Source organism: Salvia splendens, chromosome 14, assembly GCF_004379255.2.
Source record: "Salvia splendens isolate huo1 chromosome 14, SspV2, whole genome shotgun sequence".
NCBI lineage: Eukaryota > Viridiplantae > Streptophyta > Magnoliopsida > Lamiales > Lamiaceae > Salvia > Salvia splendens.
In genome coordinates, this window is record NC_056045.1 from 4,870,812 (window position 1) to 4,889,905 (window position 19,094).

At 40.7% G+C, this 19,094-nt stretch overlaps 2 protein-coding genes across 3 annotated transcripts; both read left to right on the top strand.

Moving 5' to 3' along the window:
- The first annotated feature begins 9,985 nt into the window (after positions 1 to 9,985).
- On the top strand, positions 9,986 to 14,178 carry LOC121765966. Of its 2 annotated transcripts, XM_042162266.1 has the most exons (3): positions 9,986 to 12,008; positions 12,107 to 12,605; positions 12,772 to 14,178. In XM_042162266.1, the coding sequence occupies exon 3, from the start codon at positions 12,773 to 12,775 to the stop codon at positions 13,829 to 13,831; it is 1,059 nt and encodes a 352-aa protein (XP_042018200.1). In that variant the 5' UTR covers positions 9,986 to 12,008; positions 12,107 to 12,605; position 12,772; the 3' UTR covers positions 13,832 to 14,178. The 2 variants fall into 2 exon arrangements, with proteins under 2 accessions (XP_042018200.1, XP_042018199.1); XM_042162265.1 differs by having other exon boundaries at positions 9,986 to 12,605.
- Positions 14,179 to 14,375: 197 nt separating this feature from the next.
- LOC121765969 lies at positions 14,376 to 15,468 on the top strand. The gene is made up of 3 exons (XM_042162270.1): positions 14,376 to 14,526; positions 14,603 to 14,721; positions 14,842 to 15,468. The coding sequence occupies exon 3, from the start codon at positions 14,880 to 14,882 to the stop codon at positions 15,366 to 15,368; it is 489 nt and encodes a 162-aa protein (XP_042018204.1). The 5' UTR covers positions 14,376 to 14,526; positions 14,603 to 14,721; positions 14,842 to 14,879; the 3' UTR covers positions 15,369 to 15,468.
- Positions 15,469 to 19,094: the final 3,626 nt, after the last annotated feature.

Here is a 19,094-nt window from a genome sequence, read left to right on the forward strand (position 1 = left end):
CCTAATATCATTTTATTAATTTTTTGTAGATGCTTTACTTATGATACTCTATTCAAGTCACTAATTTAACCATAAAACAAAATTCGCAACACTTCCTATATACACATTACTGACTTATAATTTTGTGAGCACTCGTGCTCGTAAATTATTCGTAAATTAAATATTCCAAGAACGCATGTGCTCAGAATTTTTAAAAATAAATACATATAGGGGCGGAGCTAGAATTTTATTGGAGAAGAGGCAAAAATATAATATATAGGAAAAATTTATGTATTTAAGGGGCATTTAGTATGGTTGAAGTATATAATAAAAACTTCATGTATAAATATATAAAGAAATGAGTAGATGAGGAGGCCAATATCCATAAGGAGGCTACGCCCCTGAATACATATATCAAATTACAAACAATTCTCAGAACACGTTTGCTCGGTAATCTCAACATATACTAGTAATTTATTTAAAAATAACAAACTTTTCTGAGCAATGATGTGCTCATAGACGAATTGAGAAACCCTAATTAAAATTAAAAAGCATTTCCAGGCACGTCGATGCTCGTCATGTGGTCGTAATTTCTCACGAGATTAAAGTTGATCTAAAATATCGTAAACTTTAACTTCTATTTATTATATTTCAACGGACTCAAATAAGATATTTCTAGCTAAAACTTATTCAACGTGGCAACCGTGAAACGTTTATGATATTTTAAATCACGTTTTAAGTTTGTGGCAAGAATGATAAAAAGTCGGGTAGAAAAAAGCCACGTTGATTTAGTAATGTCAAGTATGATAAAAAAGGAACATATATTAGTCCGATATAGTGATTGCCCTACCTTTAGAAATAACAAAACATAATGTAGTGTTTGTGATATTTAATGACCAATATTCCATAAATTAATGTGAGTTGACCTCCTCTAAAATAATTGCTGAAATATCACCGTCGTCATCGCCGGCCGAGGTTGTCTTCACTTCAAGGGTGAGATAGGGTCCCTCCTCTAGAGTTTAATTTCTTCACTTATTCTTGCCTACCCAATTCTTATCTAATCCTCTTGCTTGGGAAAATACGGGGAAAGAAAATAAAATTGTCTTTCTTGTGTTTGTCGGTTTGGAAAATGATGTTAAAAAACAGGAAAGTTCATTTGCTTTTGTTTGTTTGTATAAATGTGTTACGGACGTTCTCCGCAACGGCTCCGTGATCTTCCTTCTCGACGGAACCACGAGCAATTTCCACGACAAGCTCGCGGAAACTGACCGAAAACCTTGCTGATTTGGTGGACGTTTTCCACAAAGCAACAAGAAACGTAAAGATAATTGCTTGTTTCACAAGATAGGTTTAGGGAAAATATTTCATTCATAAAAATAATGTGTTGATGAAATACCCTATTTTATACTAGAAACCCTAGGGCGGTTCGACGTAACCTAATTCATCCGGGAAAGAACCGCAAAGAAAACCCGAACGGGGCTTATAAATCAGGCCCGACTCAACAATAAGTAAATTAATGTTTCAAAAATACTAAAACATAAAAGGAAAGAAATAAAAAGGAAACAAAAAGAATCGGCTAATTCTTGAACTTGTTCGGCGCCTTGAGCTTGTCTCTTGGTCTCAAGGATCTCTTCGTCACAGTCAACTCTTCACTTCGGTCATTCACGCATTGCGTCGTGCTGCTCGGCTGCGTCGTGCTGCTCGGCTCCGGACGCGCTGCGTCGTGCTGCTCGGCTGTTGTGGCCTCCAGCTCGGCATGCTCCAGCTCGGTACGCTCCAGCTCGGCAGGCTCCTCTGTTGTTGCGTCTGGTGTCGGGGTTCTCGTATCAACCCCCCCTCCGTTAAAAATCGCCTTGTCCACAAGGCGAACCTCCGGGAACTGCCTACCAATCGCCTCAATCGGCTCCCACGTTGGCGTGGACGCATCATCGTCCCACTGCACCAGGCATTGCTTCTCTGGTCGGCCCTCGCGCCAACTAACGCGTTCTTCCAGCAGCGCTACTGGCCGTGCCACCGGCCTATTCCCAACAAATTCTGGTGGGAGCTTTACCCCGTCAACATCGCCGTCCCCTGCCACAAACTCGCGCAACAAACTTACGTGAAACACGTTGTGGATCCTACTACCCTCGGGAAGGCGCAATTTGTACGCCACGGGACCAACTCTCTCCAACACCTCGAATGGCCCATAGAATCTTGGAGCTAGCTTAGCCGATAGAGGCTTGGCAACCGAGTGTTGACGGTAGGGCTGTAGCTTAAGCCAAACCACATCACCTACTTCGAATTCCGCATGGCGTCGGTGGCGATTTGCCACAACTGCCATCCTCTGTTGTGCGCGCATGAGGTTGCGGCGAAGGGTGACCAACAACTCACCTCGTTGTTTGATAATATCCGCCACGTTGGGTGGTGTCTTTGCCGATGGCGGGGATGCAACCAGGGACGGTGGCTCACGCCCATACAAGGCGCGATAAGGCGACGTGCCCAACGCAGAATGGTGAAAACAATTAAGAGCTAACTCCGCCCATGGTAGAAAATTCGTCCACTTTGAGGGCTTGTCGGATACAAATGCCCGCAAATACTGTTCCAAACCTCGATTTCGGACTTCCGTCTGTCCGTCTGATTGCGGATGGTAGGCCGTAGAGAATTGGAGTTTGGTTCCACTTAACCGCATCATTTCCTCCCAGGTCGCATTAAGGAACACCGAATCCCTATCCGAAACCAAGGTCTTAGGGAACCCATGGTGTCGCACCACTGTATTCACAAATAGCTGAGCCACGCGGAGAGCATCGAATTTTGTGGGAAGGGGAGCAAAATGAGCGTACTTAGAGAGCCTATCCACCACCACCATGACGACCGTATATCCCCGGGATTGTGGAAGGCCGGTGATGAAATCCATCGAGACATCCTCCCAAACCTGCGATGGGACCGGAAGCGGCTGCAATAACCCTGCCGGCTTGCGCGTCGAGTACTTCGTCGTTTGGCACACCACACATTCATTTACAAAGGCCACCACCTCTTTACGCATCTTTGGCCAATAAAACCCCGCCGCCAAAAGACGGAAAGTTCTCTCGTGGCCAGGATGGCCTGCCGCCGGCGAGCAGTGGTGCTCCCGCAGTAACAACCTTCTCGTCGTGGACTCCGCACTCACGAGCACCCTGCGATGATAATAGATGAGGCCATCTGCCCATGATAAATGCGAGGGGGCGTCACCCGCCTTAATCTTCGCCGTTAGTTCGACCAGGTCGGGAAGTGATGCGGTCTCCTCCTGCAGCACGCGCATTACATCCGGCACGGGCTTGGCGAGAGTGACCAGTAGCTGGTCGTCAGCGATCAGCGTCGCGGCTGCGCTGGGCGGGGTCTCCGTCGGGGGTCCTTCGGACTGCTCCCCCAGCGGGTCATACTGGCGGGACAATGCGTCTGCCGCCTTATTTGTGACCCCACGCTTATATTCGATCACAAATTTGTACCCATAAGTTTCCGGACGTACAGCTGTTGGTCCGGTGTCTGCACCACCTGCTGCAACAATTCTTTTAGGCTCCTCTGATCAGTGCGAATAATGAACTCGCGCCCCAATAAATATTGTCGCCACTTTTGCACGGCCTCCACAATAGCATATAATTCCTTATGATACGTTGACGCTACTCTCCTGCGAGGTCCCAATTTCTTACTAAAGAATGCAAGCGGGTGATCGAGCTGCATGAGGACAGCTCCAATGCCGATCTCACACGCATCCGTTTCTACACAAAACGGCAAGCTGAAATTCGGCAGTTGCAGGACGGGGGCGGAGGTCATTGCCGATTTCAGAGCTGCGAAGGCGGTCTCGGCCTCGGTGGACCACCGAAAAGCCTCTTTTTTTAACAAATCCGTCAACGGGGCGGCTATCGTTGCATACTGAGCGATGAAACGGCGATAATAGCCTGTCAGACCCAAGAAACCCCGTAGCTGCTTCACTGTTCTCGGTGTGGGCCATGATGACATGGCTTCTAGTTTCGCTGGGTCGGCCTTGAGTTTGCCGTCGTCAATGATGTGTCCCAAATACTCCACGGACACACTACAAAACGAGCATTTGGAAAGCTTGACGAAAAAATTATTCTCGTGAAGTAACCGCAGCACTGCCTCCAAATGCCGGGCATGTAGTTCGAGGGACGGGCTGTAAATCAGTATGTCATCGAAGAAGACAATAACACACTTCCGGAGTAGCGGCTGAAAGATAGAGTTCATAGCCGCCTGAAAAGTGGAGGGAGCGTTTGTAAGGCCAAAAGGCATCACGAGAAACTCGAAATGGCCGTCATGAGTCCTGAAGGCCGTCTTAAAGATGTCATCCTCACTCATCCGAATTTGATGATATCCCGAGCGAAGATCTAACTTTGTAAAATACTTCGCACTGCCCAACTCGTCAAACAATTCCTCCGCCGTAGGTATGGGGAAATGATCCGGAACGGTTGCCTTATTGATGGCACGATAATCGATGCAGAAACGAAACGTGCCGTCCTTTTTGCGGATCAACAATACCGGGGACGAGAAAGGACTGTGACTATGTCGAATAATGCCCTGTTCCAACATATCACGCACCTGCTTCTCAATTTCCGTTTTTTGGAAATAGGGGTACCTATAGGGTCGAACGTTGATTGGCTGCGTCCCTGGTAAAAGATGAATCCGGTGATCGAACGATCGGGCCGGTGGGACGCCTCGGGGTTGCTCAAACACCGCCCGGTGCGCTGTCAGTACCTCCAGCACCTCGGCTGGCAGGTTCCCCGGAAAATCCTCCGGACCCTCGGCGCACACTGGCTCGGATGAGGTGTCAATCGCCACGATTTCATAGAACTCGTGGTCGGCCGGCTGTGACGTTAATGCGTACAACGAGTGAAGCGAAATCGGTTTCGGGCTCGGCATCAAGCCCTGCAAGAACACTGTCCGCCCCCCTTGAGTAAATTCCAACGTTTTCCGGACAAAATCAGCCGACACCTTCCCTAGGGATTCCAACCATTGCATCCCCAATATCACATCCGGTCCATGGTGAGCGAGAATGTGAAGATCTACTACAAATACACTACCCTGCATAGCGAGCTTCGTGCCCCGCGAGATATGGGTACACAGCAGGGATGCGCCGTTGCCCACTAGCACCCTGAACGGTCTGATCGGAGTCAGGTCCAATTGAAGCATCTCCGCAATTCGTGGGTGGAGGAAATCTAGTGTCGCCCCTGTGTCTATCAATACCCGGACCGTAGTATCCCCCAACGTTCCCGAACAATAAACGGCTTGGAGCTCCCTCGGCCATCCAAGGCGTGGAGGTGCGATAAATCTGCAGTGATTAGTTCCTCCTCAGGAACCTGCTCTCCTGCCCCTGCATCATGCGGTTCATCCACGTCGTCATCCATATAGCACAGTAACTTGACTTTACACACGTGGCCTGCGACCCATTTCTCGGGGCAGTGATAACAGAGCCCTCGGCGGGCTCGCTCCGATTTTTCTGCATTCGACACTCTAACCGGGAACGTTCGTGATTTGTCCGCCTCCCGGACCACCGACTCCTGTAGATGGGGCACGGCGGCCTGGTTAGAAACAGGGGCCGTGGTGATCCGTTGATCCTTGCTAGGCCACGGTCGACGTTGATATGACGACCTGTGCTGCGGTCGTTCCTCGTGTGTTGCGGCCAAACGCAATGCCAATGCCATTGCCTCTGCTAGCGACTCTGGGTTCTGCAATTCAACCTTTTCTTGCAGCGGCTGCTTCAATCCTTGAATAAAGATTGGAATCAATGCCGATTCCGATAAATCGGTCACCCTATTGAGATAGCGTTCGAACGTCGCTTGATAGTCAGCCACGGTGGTCGTCTGAACTAGCTTGGCGATCAAACCTGTGTAATTCCTGAAGCTCTGGGGATCAAAACGATGCCTAACATCGTCCAAAAAATCTGGCCACGTCACAAATCCATTCGTCTCACGATAATTGAATATCCATTCCGAAGCGGGGGGGTCGAATAGCATGACTACATAGTGTAAGCGTTCAGCCTCCGGAATCCGCTTGTGATCAAAATAGTATTGCACGCGAGAGATCCAATTCGGTGCGTCTGCCCCATTAAAGTGTGGCGCATCCATCTTCACGCCGGATGAGGAATCCGACCCTTGGCGGGGAAGACGTTCCCGATTGTGGGGTGGGTCCCAACAGTTTAGCCCGCGCTCCTCGTACCCCTCATCGTCCAATCCTCGTGTCTCTGCGGTAGGTCCCAATTATCCCTACGGCGACCCGTTCTGTACGCTGCGTCGCCCCGACGCTGACCAGGGCGGTTTCCTCGGCCTGGAAGCGCTCCCTCCCCAAAACGATCTCCGCGGCCACCCCGATTAGGGCGACCACGACCCCGACCCTGCTGGCGGTAGGGACGGTCATACTCCTCACGGCCGCTCCGACCATTCCCGCGGTGATCCTCCCACGCGTGGTCGGCTTCATCCCAATCGGGATCAAGGCCCTCTGCCTGCGGCGTCGGTCGACGTTCCAAGTTGTCGACCCGACGATCCATCTTATCAAATCGCGCGTTCAACTGCGCAAACCCCAACGTGACTGGGTCGACGTGCGGTTGTCTCCCGTCGACGTCGCCTGGATTCCTCTGCCGCGCCGGGCCCAATTGCAGCCCCGACGAGGGCTCTGCATGCGGAAATTCCGCCGCCATCGATTACGTAACCAAGAAGATGTTGAGTTATCGGGATGAAAGCACCAGATGTTACGGACGTTCTCCGCAACGGCTCCGTGATCTTCCTTCTCGACGGAACCACGAGCAATTTCCACGACAAGCTCGCGGAAACTGACCGAAAACCTTGCTGATTTGGTGGACGTTTTCCACAAAGCAACAAGAAACGTAAAGATAATTGCTTGTTTCACAAGATAGGTTTAGGGAAAATATTTCATTCATAAAAATAATGTGTTGATGAAATACCCTATTTTATACTAGAAACCCTAGGGCGGTTCGACGTAACCTAATTCATCCGGGAAAGAACCGCAAAGAAAACCCGAACGGGGCTTATAAATCAGGCCCGACTCAACAATAAGTAAATTAATGTTTCAAAAATACTAAAACATAAAAGGAAAGAAATAAAAAGGAAACAAAAAGAATCGGCTAATTCTTGAACTTGTTCGGCGCCTTGAGCTTGTCTCTTGGTCTCAAGGATCTCTTCGTCACAGTCAACTCTTCACTTCGGTCATTCACGCATTGCGTCGTGCTGCTCGGCTGCGTCGTGCTGCTCGGCTCCGGACGCGCTGCGTCGTGCTGCTCGGCTGTTGTGGCCTCCAGCTCGGCATGCTCCAGCTCGGTACGCTCCAGCTCGGCAGGCTCCTCTGTTGTTGCGTCTGGTGTCGGGGTTCTCGTATCAAAATGTGAGAAATAAATGAAATGAATCTTTCCTTAAAACTAACTGCGATAAGTATCTTTATAGAAAATCATTCATTATTGTATCCACAAATCATATTGGTTGAAAAATAGGGGAAAAGAAAATAAAGTTGTCTTTCCTAAATTTGTGGGTTTGGAAAATGATATTAAAAATCAAGAAAGTTCATTTGCCTTTGTTTGATTATAATGAGAGAAATAAGATTGTTAAATGAAATAACTGATCCATACTAAAACTAATTGTGATAAGTTTGTTTAATTAAGGATTAGCAGTCATTTGAATCTCAAATTTTTGGTTAATTCTGTAAAATTTTAAAATTAAAATATTAAATTATAAAATTTCAATTTTTCTTATGAGGTACGGTTGTTTCACTAGTACTTTTTTTTCATTCATTACTTTTCATTTTCCATTTCTTATTTTAGGCACAATGTCAATTTGAACATCATTAAAAATGACATTTTATATATAGATGAATAACTAAGAAAAAAAATGAAATTTATAATTTCATATTCTGATATCAAACATCATGGGCTAATCAGAATTATACCAAACTTTATAATTTACATGAATGTTAATCCATTATTAACATTAGTTTTTTACCATCTTGATAGTAATATTATATACATAAAGATGCATTATCATTATTTTTTTACTATATGTTTAAATGTAACACCCCGAGCGGTCGTGACAGTATAAAACATTGTCTAAGAAAATGATATATGTTTATCAAAACCATCCATTAGCCAATATATGCGGAGGAAGGTTTGACTTTGACTGATGGGATAATAAACTTAATTCTCTTTTTTAATCGGTAAATAAAGTTAAATTTGTAAATTTAATTCTCTTGGTATAGAGATAAGCAGTCAAACACAAAATTTACTGACACTGGCTCCCATAAATACCCCAAACTCAGTTCTACAAATCACAACTCTCCTAAACCCATAATCTTATAACACCTAAAAGCATAACCTGAGTCATCCTAAAAAAGAACAAAAAAAAAATCCATTCCATGATGGGTAAAAAAATAATATTGTCAATAATTTTAGTTCTGCAGTTACTAATGAAGGCTAATTCCCAGAGGGTGTTAGACATCAAATAATCAAATCATATTAGCTAGGGTTACTCGAATTTACATCTTTGTTTACACCATTTTCATATGTATTTTCAGAGATGTAGCTTATTCTAATAAATAATCAGTAAAACCTTCCTTGCTATATATATTATAGTATCATAAATTCATGTTTCACTTTCCTTGAATCCACCAAACAAGGTTATTACACAGATAAACATTACCAATAATGATAAATTCACTGTACAATGAGACCGCACATGTGTGTGCATGATACCAATAATAATAAAATATGTACATCTTAATTGCATCTAATAATCTTTTGGAACAAAAATTTAACAAAATGTATCCTAAAATCAATCATTTTGGTTTCAAACTTCTAACCATTGAGACCTAACTAAAATTAAAAGTCTTTCCGGGCCCATCGATGCTCGGAATGTTGTAATTTATCCCCAGAACTTTTACCACCAAAAATATTGTCAAACAACTTTTGCATTACTTGATAAGTACACCATTTTTCGACGTGCTCTAAAAGTGCCTGTATTTTTGTTACGTGGTCGGGAAATGCTTGGAAACGGCTTGGTATATTGCGTGGACACGGTGAGCCCTGCATGGTAAACCGCATTTTTATGTAGTGGGCTAGTCGTTGCCATGCTATATATTTTACAGGAAAAGTCAGACAAGGCTTCTTCATATTCATTCTGCGTATTTCTTATGAGTCCTAAAAATAACTGCATGAATGAGCAAAATAAAGGTTGCATTAATGATTAAAATGATAAGTTTGACAAAAGATAGATAAGTTGTTAGAGAAAATTGTCAATTAAATCACAACTTTTAGTTAGTTCTGGTTTATCCCACAACTTACAAAGTTAGCTAATTAAATCCCATAACTTAAAATTTTCAGCAATTATGTGGTGAGGTGGATGCCTGTGTTTTCTTACGTGGATATAAACGTTGTTTATTTAAAAAGACGTCGTCTTAACACCCCTTCCATCGTTTTTCAAATTTAGTGGTTTTTTTAAAATAAAAATGTTCTTACCAATGCATTGTTTTTTTCAATTTTGTAATGCAACATCAGAATGTCATGTCATTAAATAATGCCACATAAATGCCATTCACAAAATAATGTAACGTACTCGCCGGACATTTTAAGTTATCTGACAGTTGCAAAAGTCTCATAAGTTATTATTTAATTAGTTAACTTTATAAGTTATGGGACAAACTAGAAGTCGAACTTTCATGATAATATAATATGAGGAGAAATAATCTAATGGAGTTGGCACTATTTACTACTCCGTATAAATGGAAAAAAGGGAAAGTATGCCTCTAAATGGTGAATGTTAAAAAATAGCAAAACATGTCAAGTCAGACTTGACAGACGGAGAGTGTATAGATAACGAAAAACTTAAATGTACCAAAAGATCTGTTAAATTAGGATTTAATTAATTAAATAAAATAAAAACTTATCAAACAAAAGATAAAAGAACATGGGCTTAAGATGTGTTTTGGGCTTAGAAAGTTATTCAAGTTAGAAAAAATATAGTGAGCCCTAGTATTCATATCCTCTCTTCCGCCGCCAAATATGTTGTCTACTCTACCATCGAAGAATTCGTTGAACTTGTAAAATCTCATTCCCAACCTTTCTCAAGTTGAAAGGCATTCCTCCATCTCATGGACAGGAAGTAGGTCAACCTATTTTTATAAAGAATTCATTTTGGTGGAATGATGGTTGGATTATCTGATCAATTTGATAATCGAAGAGATAATCTTCTCGAGCAATTGCACTTGTCGGAATGGGCGGCATTGGAAAAACTACGAACATCAAGGTAATAATTGTGAATCAACTTCATTACTACACTCGATTACTCCTAATAAGCTGATATCTCGGATTGAATTACTGAATTTTTTCGTTACTGATGCCCTCTGATATGAGATTGAGTAATTAGACTAAATGCATAAATAAGAAATAAGGAATGTGTGTGTGGGTGATTCAGTTTACGTGCTTTATTAAACAAGAACTCTACCGTTTGATTTATGTGTTTGCAGATTCATATCTAATTTTGGCCCTATATTTATGTATTCATATATAACTGATCACTATATGAATTGTTCTAAAATTCTCTGTGCCTTTTCTCTTGCTTCTGATTCTATGTTCTAAAATGTGTGTCTTGCATTTTGGAGATTTTTTTTTGTGAGAGGGCATCGGAATTCGAGGGGATTAACATACTTGAATTTTATTGGCAATTTCTCTGCAAAACTGTGAACCATAGAATAGATGAATGAGAATATGAAATTAAATCTCCGTTTCCGATTATGTGTCCCACCTTGACATTTTTATAGGTGAAGGTTGACATTGAGTTGACATTATATTAACATGTCAACTTCGTTTTTAGCGACAGGTGTGCATATTATGACGATGTTGTTTAGTTAAATAAACAATCAATTTTACTCTCTCAAACCTAGGTCTGACAATCAGACACGGACACACACACAATTAATGTGTTTGTGTTAAGCCTGACTGGATTTGTGTCATTAGTTAAACTCCAAAAATTGACTCATTCTGAACAGAAATTTTTCGAGTTGGATTAATTTCACCATTTTGGGCCATCTCCTAAAATTAGAATAAACAACTAAACACTACTAATTGTGTGGATCTCACAATCCATTAACACTACGTACACTATCTTTTCTCCTTCTCTCTCTTTTTTACCAACTAAACATTAAAACCTGTGTTGTTTCAAATGTGCTATTTTTATGGGACGAAGAGAGTATAATATAATTCATTCATTAGTGTTAGGTACCTTAAAGGTTAGTGAATCCCGAATCCACTAGTTCCAACTTCTCTATTTCCCTCACATTACTTTCTTTCCATTTTCCTTGTAATTTGAAATCGCTGCCGCTCATCGTTGGAGAGCTGGAGTCCGCTGCTAGGTGCCATTGTTGTCGCCCGCGTCCTAGTTCTAGTAAGGTTTTTATCTTCTAATAATATATGGAGTGGTAATGAAGTTTTACCAAAATTGTTATAAAGATTTCTACCAAACGAGATATAGTATTAGATATTTAGATGTTGAGCTTGGGCATTCCAAATTTGGTGTAAAGTTGTCTTCTATATTTTTGAAATCATCTTATAAATTTTGAAAGTTTTTTAGTTTGGAAATTAGTTTATACTTTGCAGATTTATTAAGGGCTAATTGCCTGAAAATTCATGAACTTTCACAAAAGTTTAGTTTTTTCGTGAACTATAAATGTTGCTTTACAAGTCATGAACTTTACCTTCGAGTACCGATTTCCAATATCGGTTATTCTAGCTAAGCAGTGTGTTAATGTCGATATTTATGCTGACGTGGAAGATGAGTTGGCTGGTGAGTGTTTGGGGACATGGAAAATTTTATTTTATTTTAATAAACAAAAGCATTACACTTATCCCCCATCCCCAAATCCCAAAATTCACTATCAATTGAAACAAAACTCTATCCAACGAATTGGCAAAACCCATCTGCGATTCTTCTCAAGTGCTCCCATCTTCTGCGGCGGTTACGGCGACGGTGACGAGGGCTACGGAATCCGATGGTGCCACCGACTCTGTAAGTCCTCCCATCTTTAGTGACTCGTTTTTTTGTCGAGAAAATCCATATAACTACTCAAGCTAAATAAAAATTGATTGTTTCTAAATGCATATCAGTTTTTAATGAAAACGCTATCGCCACACCGATACGTAGCATTTTTTTGTGGCGGCCGCCATACCCGTGGCGATCGTGGCGCCATAGCGCTACCATATCCCGCAATAGCGGTATTTTAGCCCAATGTTGACTTTTTGGTGCTAATTTTGACTGTTATTGGGCTTTTTATTTTTTAATTTAATTTTGCATAGACCCAATCAGCCCACCCCAATAATTCTAAATCCTAATTCCACAACCCCAATCTGCCGCCGCCTGTTGCAGCCTAGCCAGCACCCGCCAACACCCTCCAGCCCCACTCAGTGACTCAGCCACCGCCCAGCCATACAGCCCCTCCTATTCACAATCTGCACCCTACAGCCCCTCCTATTCACAATCATCCCCACTCACTGACTCAGCCACCGCCCAGCCACTTGACGCCGCCACCCCCGAGCCGCCGCCACCTACAGCAGCCGAGCACCTTCCAGCAACAGTCCAGCGACCAGCAGTCAGCTTTCCGACAAGGTATTTTTCTATTTTGTGGTTCTATTACATGCTTTACCCATTCTATAATGTATAAAAACTTAAAAAGTAATGATATCATCAGCTAGGTTGTGTGATAAACAAGAGCATGCAAATATTCTGGATTTTGTTAACTTATTATGTTTTATTGTTTTCTTTTATTTGCAAGAATGTCTCATGGAGAAGCTTCAACAGCTGCCACTAGTGGAAAATGTTCGAATAGAACTGATCCGGGTTGGAAGTATTGTTCTCCCATTGATGAAAAGTTGACTAGTAAAGTCAAATGCAACTTTTGCAACAAAGAGATGAACAGGGGCATCACAAGAGCAAAAGAGCATCTGATGGGCAAGAAAGGAAAGGTTGCCCCATGTCCTAGTTGTCCGAAACAGGTGCGAGATGAGCTTTGGGATCACTTCCAATCCAAAAAAAATTTTGGAAGCTCAGATTTTGCGAAGTATACAGAGTTTGTCGATCTTGGTGGTACTGATAGTACGAGTGGCATTGGCAATGCAGATGAAGATGCTACAGTAGTGAGAGGGCCGATGGATGCGTTTATGAAAAGGGGTGCAGCTGCAAGTGCTGGAAAACTAAGCAAAGAGAATATGAGGCAACAGAATGTGAAAGAATCTCTTGATAAAAAAGCTGTAGCACTAGTCCACCAGGATATTGCTCGGTTTTGGTATCATGCAGGCTTGTCGTTCAACGCTATTCGGTTGCCGTACTTTGATCGGATGGTTAAATCAATTGGAGAATTTGACAAGAATTTGCCAGTTCCGAGCTATCATGACATCAGAGTTCCTCTTTTGCACAAAGAGATGGAACATACTGAAGCATTATTTGAGAAAAAGAAGAAGGTATGGACGGAGGTTGGTTGCTCGATTATGTCAGATGGATGGTCTGATCGGAAACAGAGGAGTATTATTAACTTTTTAGTTAATTCTCCTAGTGGATCGGTATTTATTAGATCTATTGATGCATCTGGCATTGTGAAGACAGGAGAAAAAATATTTGAGATGCTTGATTCTATGGTTGATGAAATTGGTGAAGAAAATGTTGTCCAAGTAGTAACAGACAACGGGAGTAATTATGTTGCAGCCGGGAAGTTGTTGATGGCAAAGAGAGAGCATCTTTATTGGACTCCATGTGCGGCACACTGTATAGACCTAATGCTCGAAGATATTGGTAAGATTGTCGTGATTAAGAATACAATTAAGAGGAGTATGTATTAGTCTTGTTGGCTATATTTATAGTCATGGTTAGTCCTTAAACTTGTTAAGGACTACCACAAACAAGGAGTTAGTGAGGCCGGCCATCACTCGATTTGCTACGTCCTATCTATCATTGCAAAGGCTTCAAGAGGAAAGGGAGAACCTTAGGAAAATGTTTACTTGTGATGAGTGGATGCAAAACAAGCTATCAAAGGAGGCGAAGGGGATCGAAGCAACAAAGACCGTCATGAAGACTTCCTTTTGGAATAATGTCGTCTACATTCTCAAAATAATGGGTCCCCTTGTAAGAGTGCTTAGAATGGTGGATGGTGAGAAGAAGGCAGCGATGGGCTACATCTATGAGGCAATAGAGAGGCGAAAGAGGCGATCAAGAAGTCTTTCAATGGGATTGAAAAAAAATATGAAGATGTTTTCAAGATAATTGATAAAAGATGGAGTTGTCAACTCCATAGGCCATTGCATGCAGCTGGATACTTTCTGAATCCAAGCATCTTCTATGATAACAGGGAGTTGAACTTGATAGTGTGGTGACTAAAGGGTGTGGTGACTAAAGGGTTATATGCATGTATTAATCGATTGGCGACATCAAAAGCAGAGGAAGATAGGGTGCTTCAACAGTTGAATGTGTACACAAACGCCGCAGGCGACTTCTTTGGTACCGAGGCTGCAACGGCAAAGGAAGATTGTACATCCCGGTGAGAAACTTTAAACTTAGTCCTTAAAAATTTTTGAATTCTATTTTCTAATTTGGAAACATATATGATTGTGTAGCTACTTGGTGGTCTATGTTTGGGAAAGACACTAGGCTTTTGCAAAAGTTTGCAATCAAAATCTTAAGTTTGACATGTAGCGCTTCCGGTTGTGAGCGCAATTGGAGTGTCTTTGAGCAGGTTAGTACTTTACTACTTAATGTACTTTTTTTTAAAGATTACTTACTGTACTTATAGTGATTTAGTTTCTAATAATATTTATAAATAACAATTATGTGATTAATTATATTTATTTTGTAGATTCATACAAAAAGAGAAATAGGCTCGAGCATAAGAGGATGCAAGATTTGGTTTATGTGAAATATAACCAAAAATTGCATGATAGGAACAAGCTTAGTGCAACCGATGAATTTGATCCTATTATTCTCGATGATATTGATGAGTGCAATGAGTGGCTAGTTGGGGAGTTGGATGATGACGACGATGATATTGATGGTGGTAATCATTTGGTTCATGATGACGATGATACACTTGATTGGAACATGGTGTATAAGGCTTCGGGTGTTGGAGAGCCTAGGACATATACTAGGTCAAAGAAGAGGAAAGAATCTTCTACATCTAGTTCAAGTTGTCTTAGAGTTTCTAAGAAAAAAGAACCTATCATACCTAGAAAAGGGAAAAGGAAAAGGCTTGCTCTTGTAGATGAAGAATTGGAAAGGGAAGAATTTGAGGATAGTGTAAGTGGAGATCAAGAGGATGAAGATGAAATGGATGCCGATGATAGTGATGATGATGAGCTAGAAGACTATGTTGAGTTTGATGATTGATGTCTATTGAGCTTATCATGGTTTTATGTTTTGTTGAACACTTGAACTAAAGACTTTAATTGCTAGACTTTTATATAATTGTTTTCTATTTTATGCTTTATTACATGTTTTTAGAGTTTTTAATGTTATATTTTTATTATTTTCTAATTTTTTGAATTATATATGAATATATAAATATTATTTTATATATTTAATTAATGACCGCTATATCCCGCCATATCGATACGCTATATACCTGTGGCATTTTTCGGGCGAACCGCCATGAACCGCTGCTTTGACAACATTGGTTTATATGCCAATTGAACATGTGTTGGATATCATTTCCTCTGATTATAACTAATGTAGCTATATGTGTAGCTACATTTCCTCTGATGTGTTTCTACAATGATGTATTCGGGATATCATTGTTCCTCTGATGTGTTTCTACATTGTTCTTCATGATTTTTTTTATTTTTCGGGCGAACCGCCATGAACCGCTGCTTTGACAACATTGGTTTATATGCCAATTGAACATGTGTTGGATATCATTTCCTCTGATTATAACTAATGTAGCTATATGTGTAGCTACATTTCCTCTGATGTGTTTCTACAATGATGTATTCGGGATATCATTGTTCCTCTGATGTGTTTCTACATTGTTCTTCATGATTTTTTTTATGTGTTTCTACACTGTTCTTTATGATTTTTTGGATATCATTTCCTCTGATGTGTGTAGCTATATGCCAATTGAACATGTATTGGATATCATTGTAGCTCCTTTCTACATCGTCATCATGATTTTTTGTATCTCTGATTCTATGTAGTCAGGAACATATGAGAATGAGAGAGGGAGTAGGAGATGATTTTGAATACTGAACTCAAACTCAAACTGGTCAATGCTTGTTTTTCTTTAAAATAGAGCAACAATTAGAAGACCATCTGATTATATCTTTCCCTTTCTCTATCATTTACATTTACTCATTTGCTAAAATGGATTTCTTGGGGAAATATGAGATAAAATTATTTGGATCAATTAATTAAGGTTATCCACCATCCTTTTCTTTTATCCTTTTCCCAGCCTTGCTTAATTAGGTAATCTTTTTTTCCTTATCCAATTTCTATGAAAATTTCTTCACTTTTTACTAGCTGGGATCCTTTTTTCATTCTTCTTGAATATACTCCCTCCGTTCCATATTAATAGAGGCATTTCTTTTCGGCACGGAGTTTAAGTATAGTGTGTTAAATGGTTGGTGAATAAAGTAAGAGAGAATAAAGTAAGAGAGATGAAGAGAGAATAAAGTAAAAGAGAGAATTACTTTTTGCCAAAAATAGAAATGATTCAATTACCTTGGAACTTGCTAAAATAGAAAAATGACTCTATTAACATGGAACGGAGGGAGTATGTTGTAGCCATGAAGATACCGTCTTGATAGGTTGCTGCATTCTCTATTTTATTATCTCTAACACATTTTTTCTAATTGTCTGAGGTATGTCTGAGGTAGTTATAACAGCTCTGAATATAAAATTTCTACTTGGCTGTTGTAGTTATTTAATTGTAGAAGTGGGAGGGTCATCATTGGAACGCTCAACTACACACTCCGATGACTTACCACCACTTGGTACTTTAGAGTTATTGGACGAGAACAATGAAGGAGAACATTCAACCGGTGATAGCATTGAAGGTGGGGCAAGTGCAAGTACTAATAATGCAAAAAAAGATGGATTAAAGAAGGACGCAAGAGGCTGGCTGCATCTATGTACATCTTAGGGATGGAAAGTACTTGCTCAGATAATTTTATGCAGTCATTATATTATTTTAAGTTACTAACTCTATATTAATCTGCAAGAGGCTGCATCTATGCACACCTTAGGGATGGAAAGTACTTACTCAGATAATTTTATGCAGTCATCATATTATTTTAAGTTACTAATTCTATATTAATCTGCAGATTGTGTCCGACCGACTGGTGTAGTGGCCAACATATGCAATAAGTCTTTCAAGCACATAGTTGACTCGGGAGGATACAACCAGGCAACGCTTTCAGAAGAATACATTGATCATTATTAGAAAGAATTTCATGTCAAATTGTGCATTTTATATTTATATCTCAATTATCATAAATTATATAATACTCCCTCCGTCCGCGAATAGGAGTCCCGTTTTTCTATTTTAGTCCGTTCACGAATAAGAGTCCTGGTTCATTTTTACCATAAATGGTAATAGGGTCCCACCTTCCACTAACTCATTCCACTCACATTTCATTTAAAACTAATATATACAAGTGGGACCCCTATTCCACTAACTTTTTTCCACCTACTTTTCTTAACATTTCTTAAAACCCGTGCCGCCCATGAATGGGACTCCTAATGGCGGACGGAGGGAGTACTTTATTATTTTGCAGAAAGATGCAAACTGTGAAGCTTATGATCAAATGCTATGCAAGATAGCAGTGCAAAGCTAGATACGACGATTCCATGGGTTATAAGAGAAAGTCAATGAAGAAACCGGCCTACTTCATGGATGTCCAGTGGATGACATACACCGATGCCTGGAAGCTTCCTGAGAATATCAAGGTTTGTGAGAGGTGCTCGACAAATCGAAGACAGGGGCGGGAGAAGGCCTTTGGAACACATTGTAATGGTTGTATTACATTTGAAGAGACAGTTGAAAAAATGGTAAAATTTATATTTTTCTAGTTTAATTTGTTTACATTTTTAATTATTTTTAAAATCCTTTTTAATGTTGTTTGCAGACCGAGGAAAACAACTGGATATTGCCTACATTTGTAGATGTCTTTGGTAAGACCTACACGTTCAGAACAATAGATTCACATGGGATGGTTTCGCAAAACGCCACTCAATTTAATGTAAGTTTCATCTTAATTTGACTAATTTTGGGCTTTTGATCCCTATTTGGTATTTGAGAACAGAAAAAGATCAGAGCCAGTAATGTGCATAGGTGATATAATCATATGGTACATTCTGACTTGGATTAATTTTTAGAACTACATGCTAAGTATTTGAGCTAGTATTTATCATGTTGTTTAGTACTCCCTCCGTCCCTCTGTATCTGAGTCGTATTCCCTTTTTGGTTGTCTCACTGTAGCTGAGTCATTTCCTATTTTGGCAAAAAACACCATCTTTTCTTCTCTCTTACTTTACCTCTCTCTTACTTTATTTTCTCTTAATCTCTCTACCTTTTTCCTTTCCTACTTTATTCTCCCTTCACTTAACTCACTTTTAACACAATTTTCTTAAATTCCGTGCCGAAAGAAATGCCTCTACTACAGAGGAACGTAAGGAGTAGCATTTAGATGAAGCATCCTTGAAAATAGCATAAGAGGAGTAAAGAGTAAAAGTATATGACAGAGAAATGAAATATATAATCAGATGGTACATTCTGACTTGGATTAATTTCTTAGAACTAAATGATAATAAGTATTCGAGAAACTAGCATTATAATGTTGTTTAAGGTAGGCATTTAGGCTGCACCATCTTGAAAATGCGTAAAGGAGGAAGTTACACAATACATAAAAAATAGGGAGAAAACCAAATTGGGAATTTAGTAGTTACACACCTCCTTTAAATCCACTTCTTTCAAAAGATTTTTGGGCATTCGTTTTTTGTTGGGTTCTCTCATTGGTAATACTTCTCAAGATTTCCAATGTTTTAATACAGAAATGCTTGCAACAACAATCTGTCAACTTTACCCCCTCTGCACTGCAATTTCTAGTGTATAAAATGATA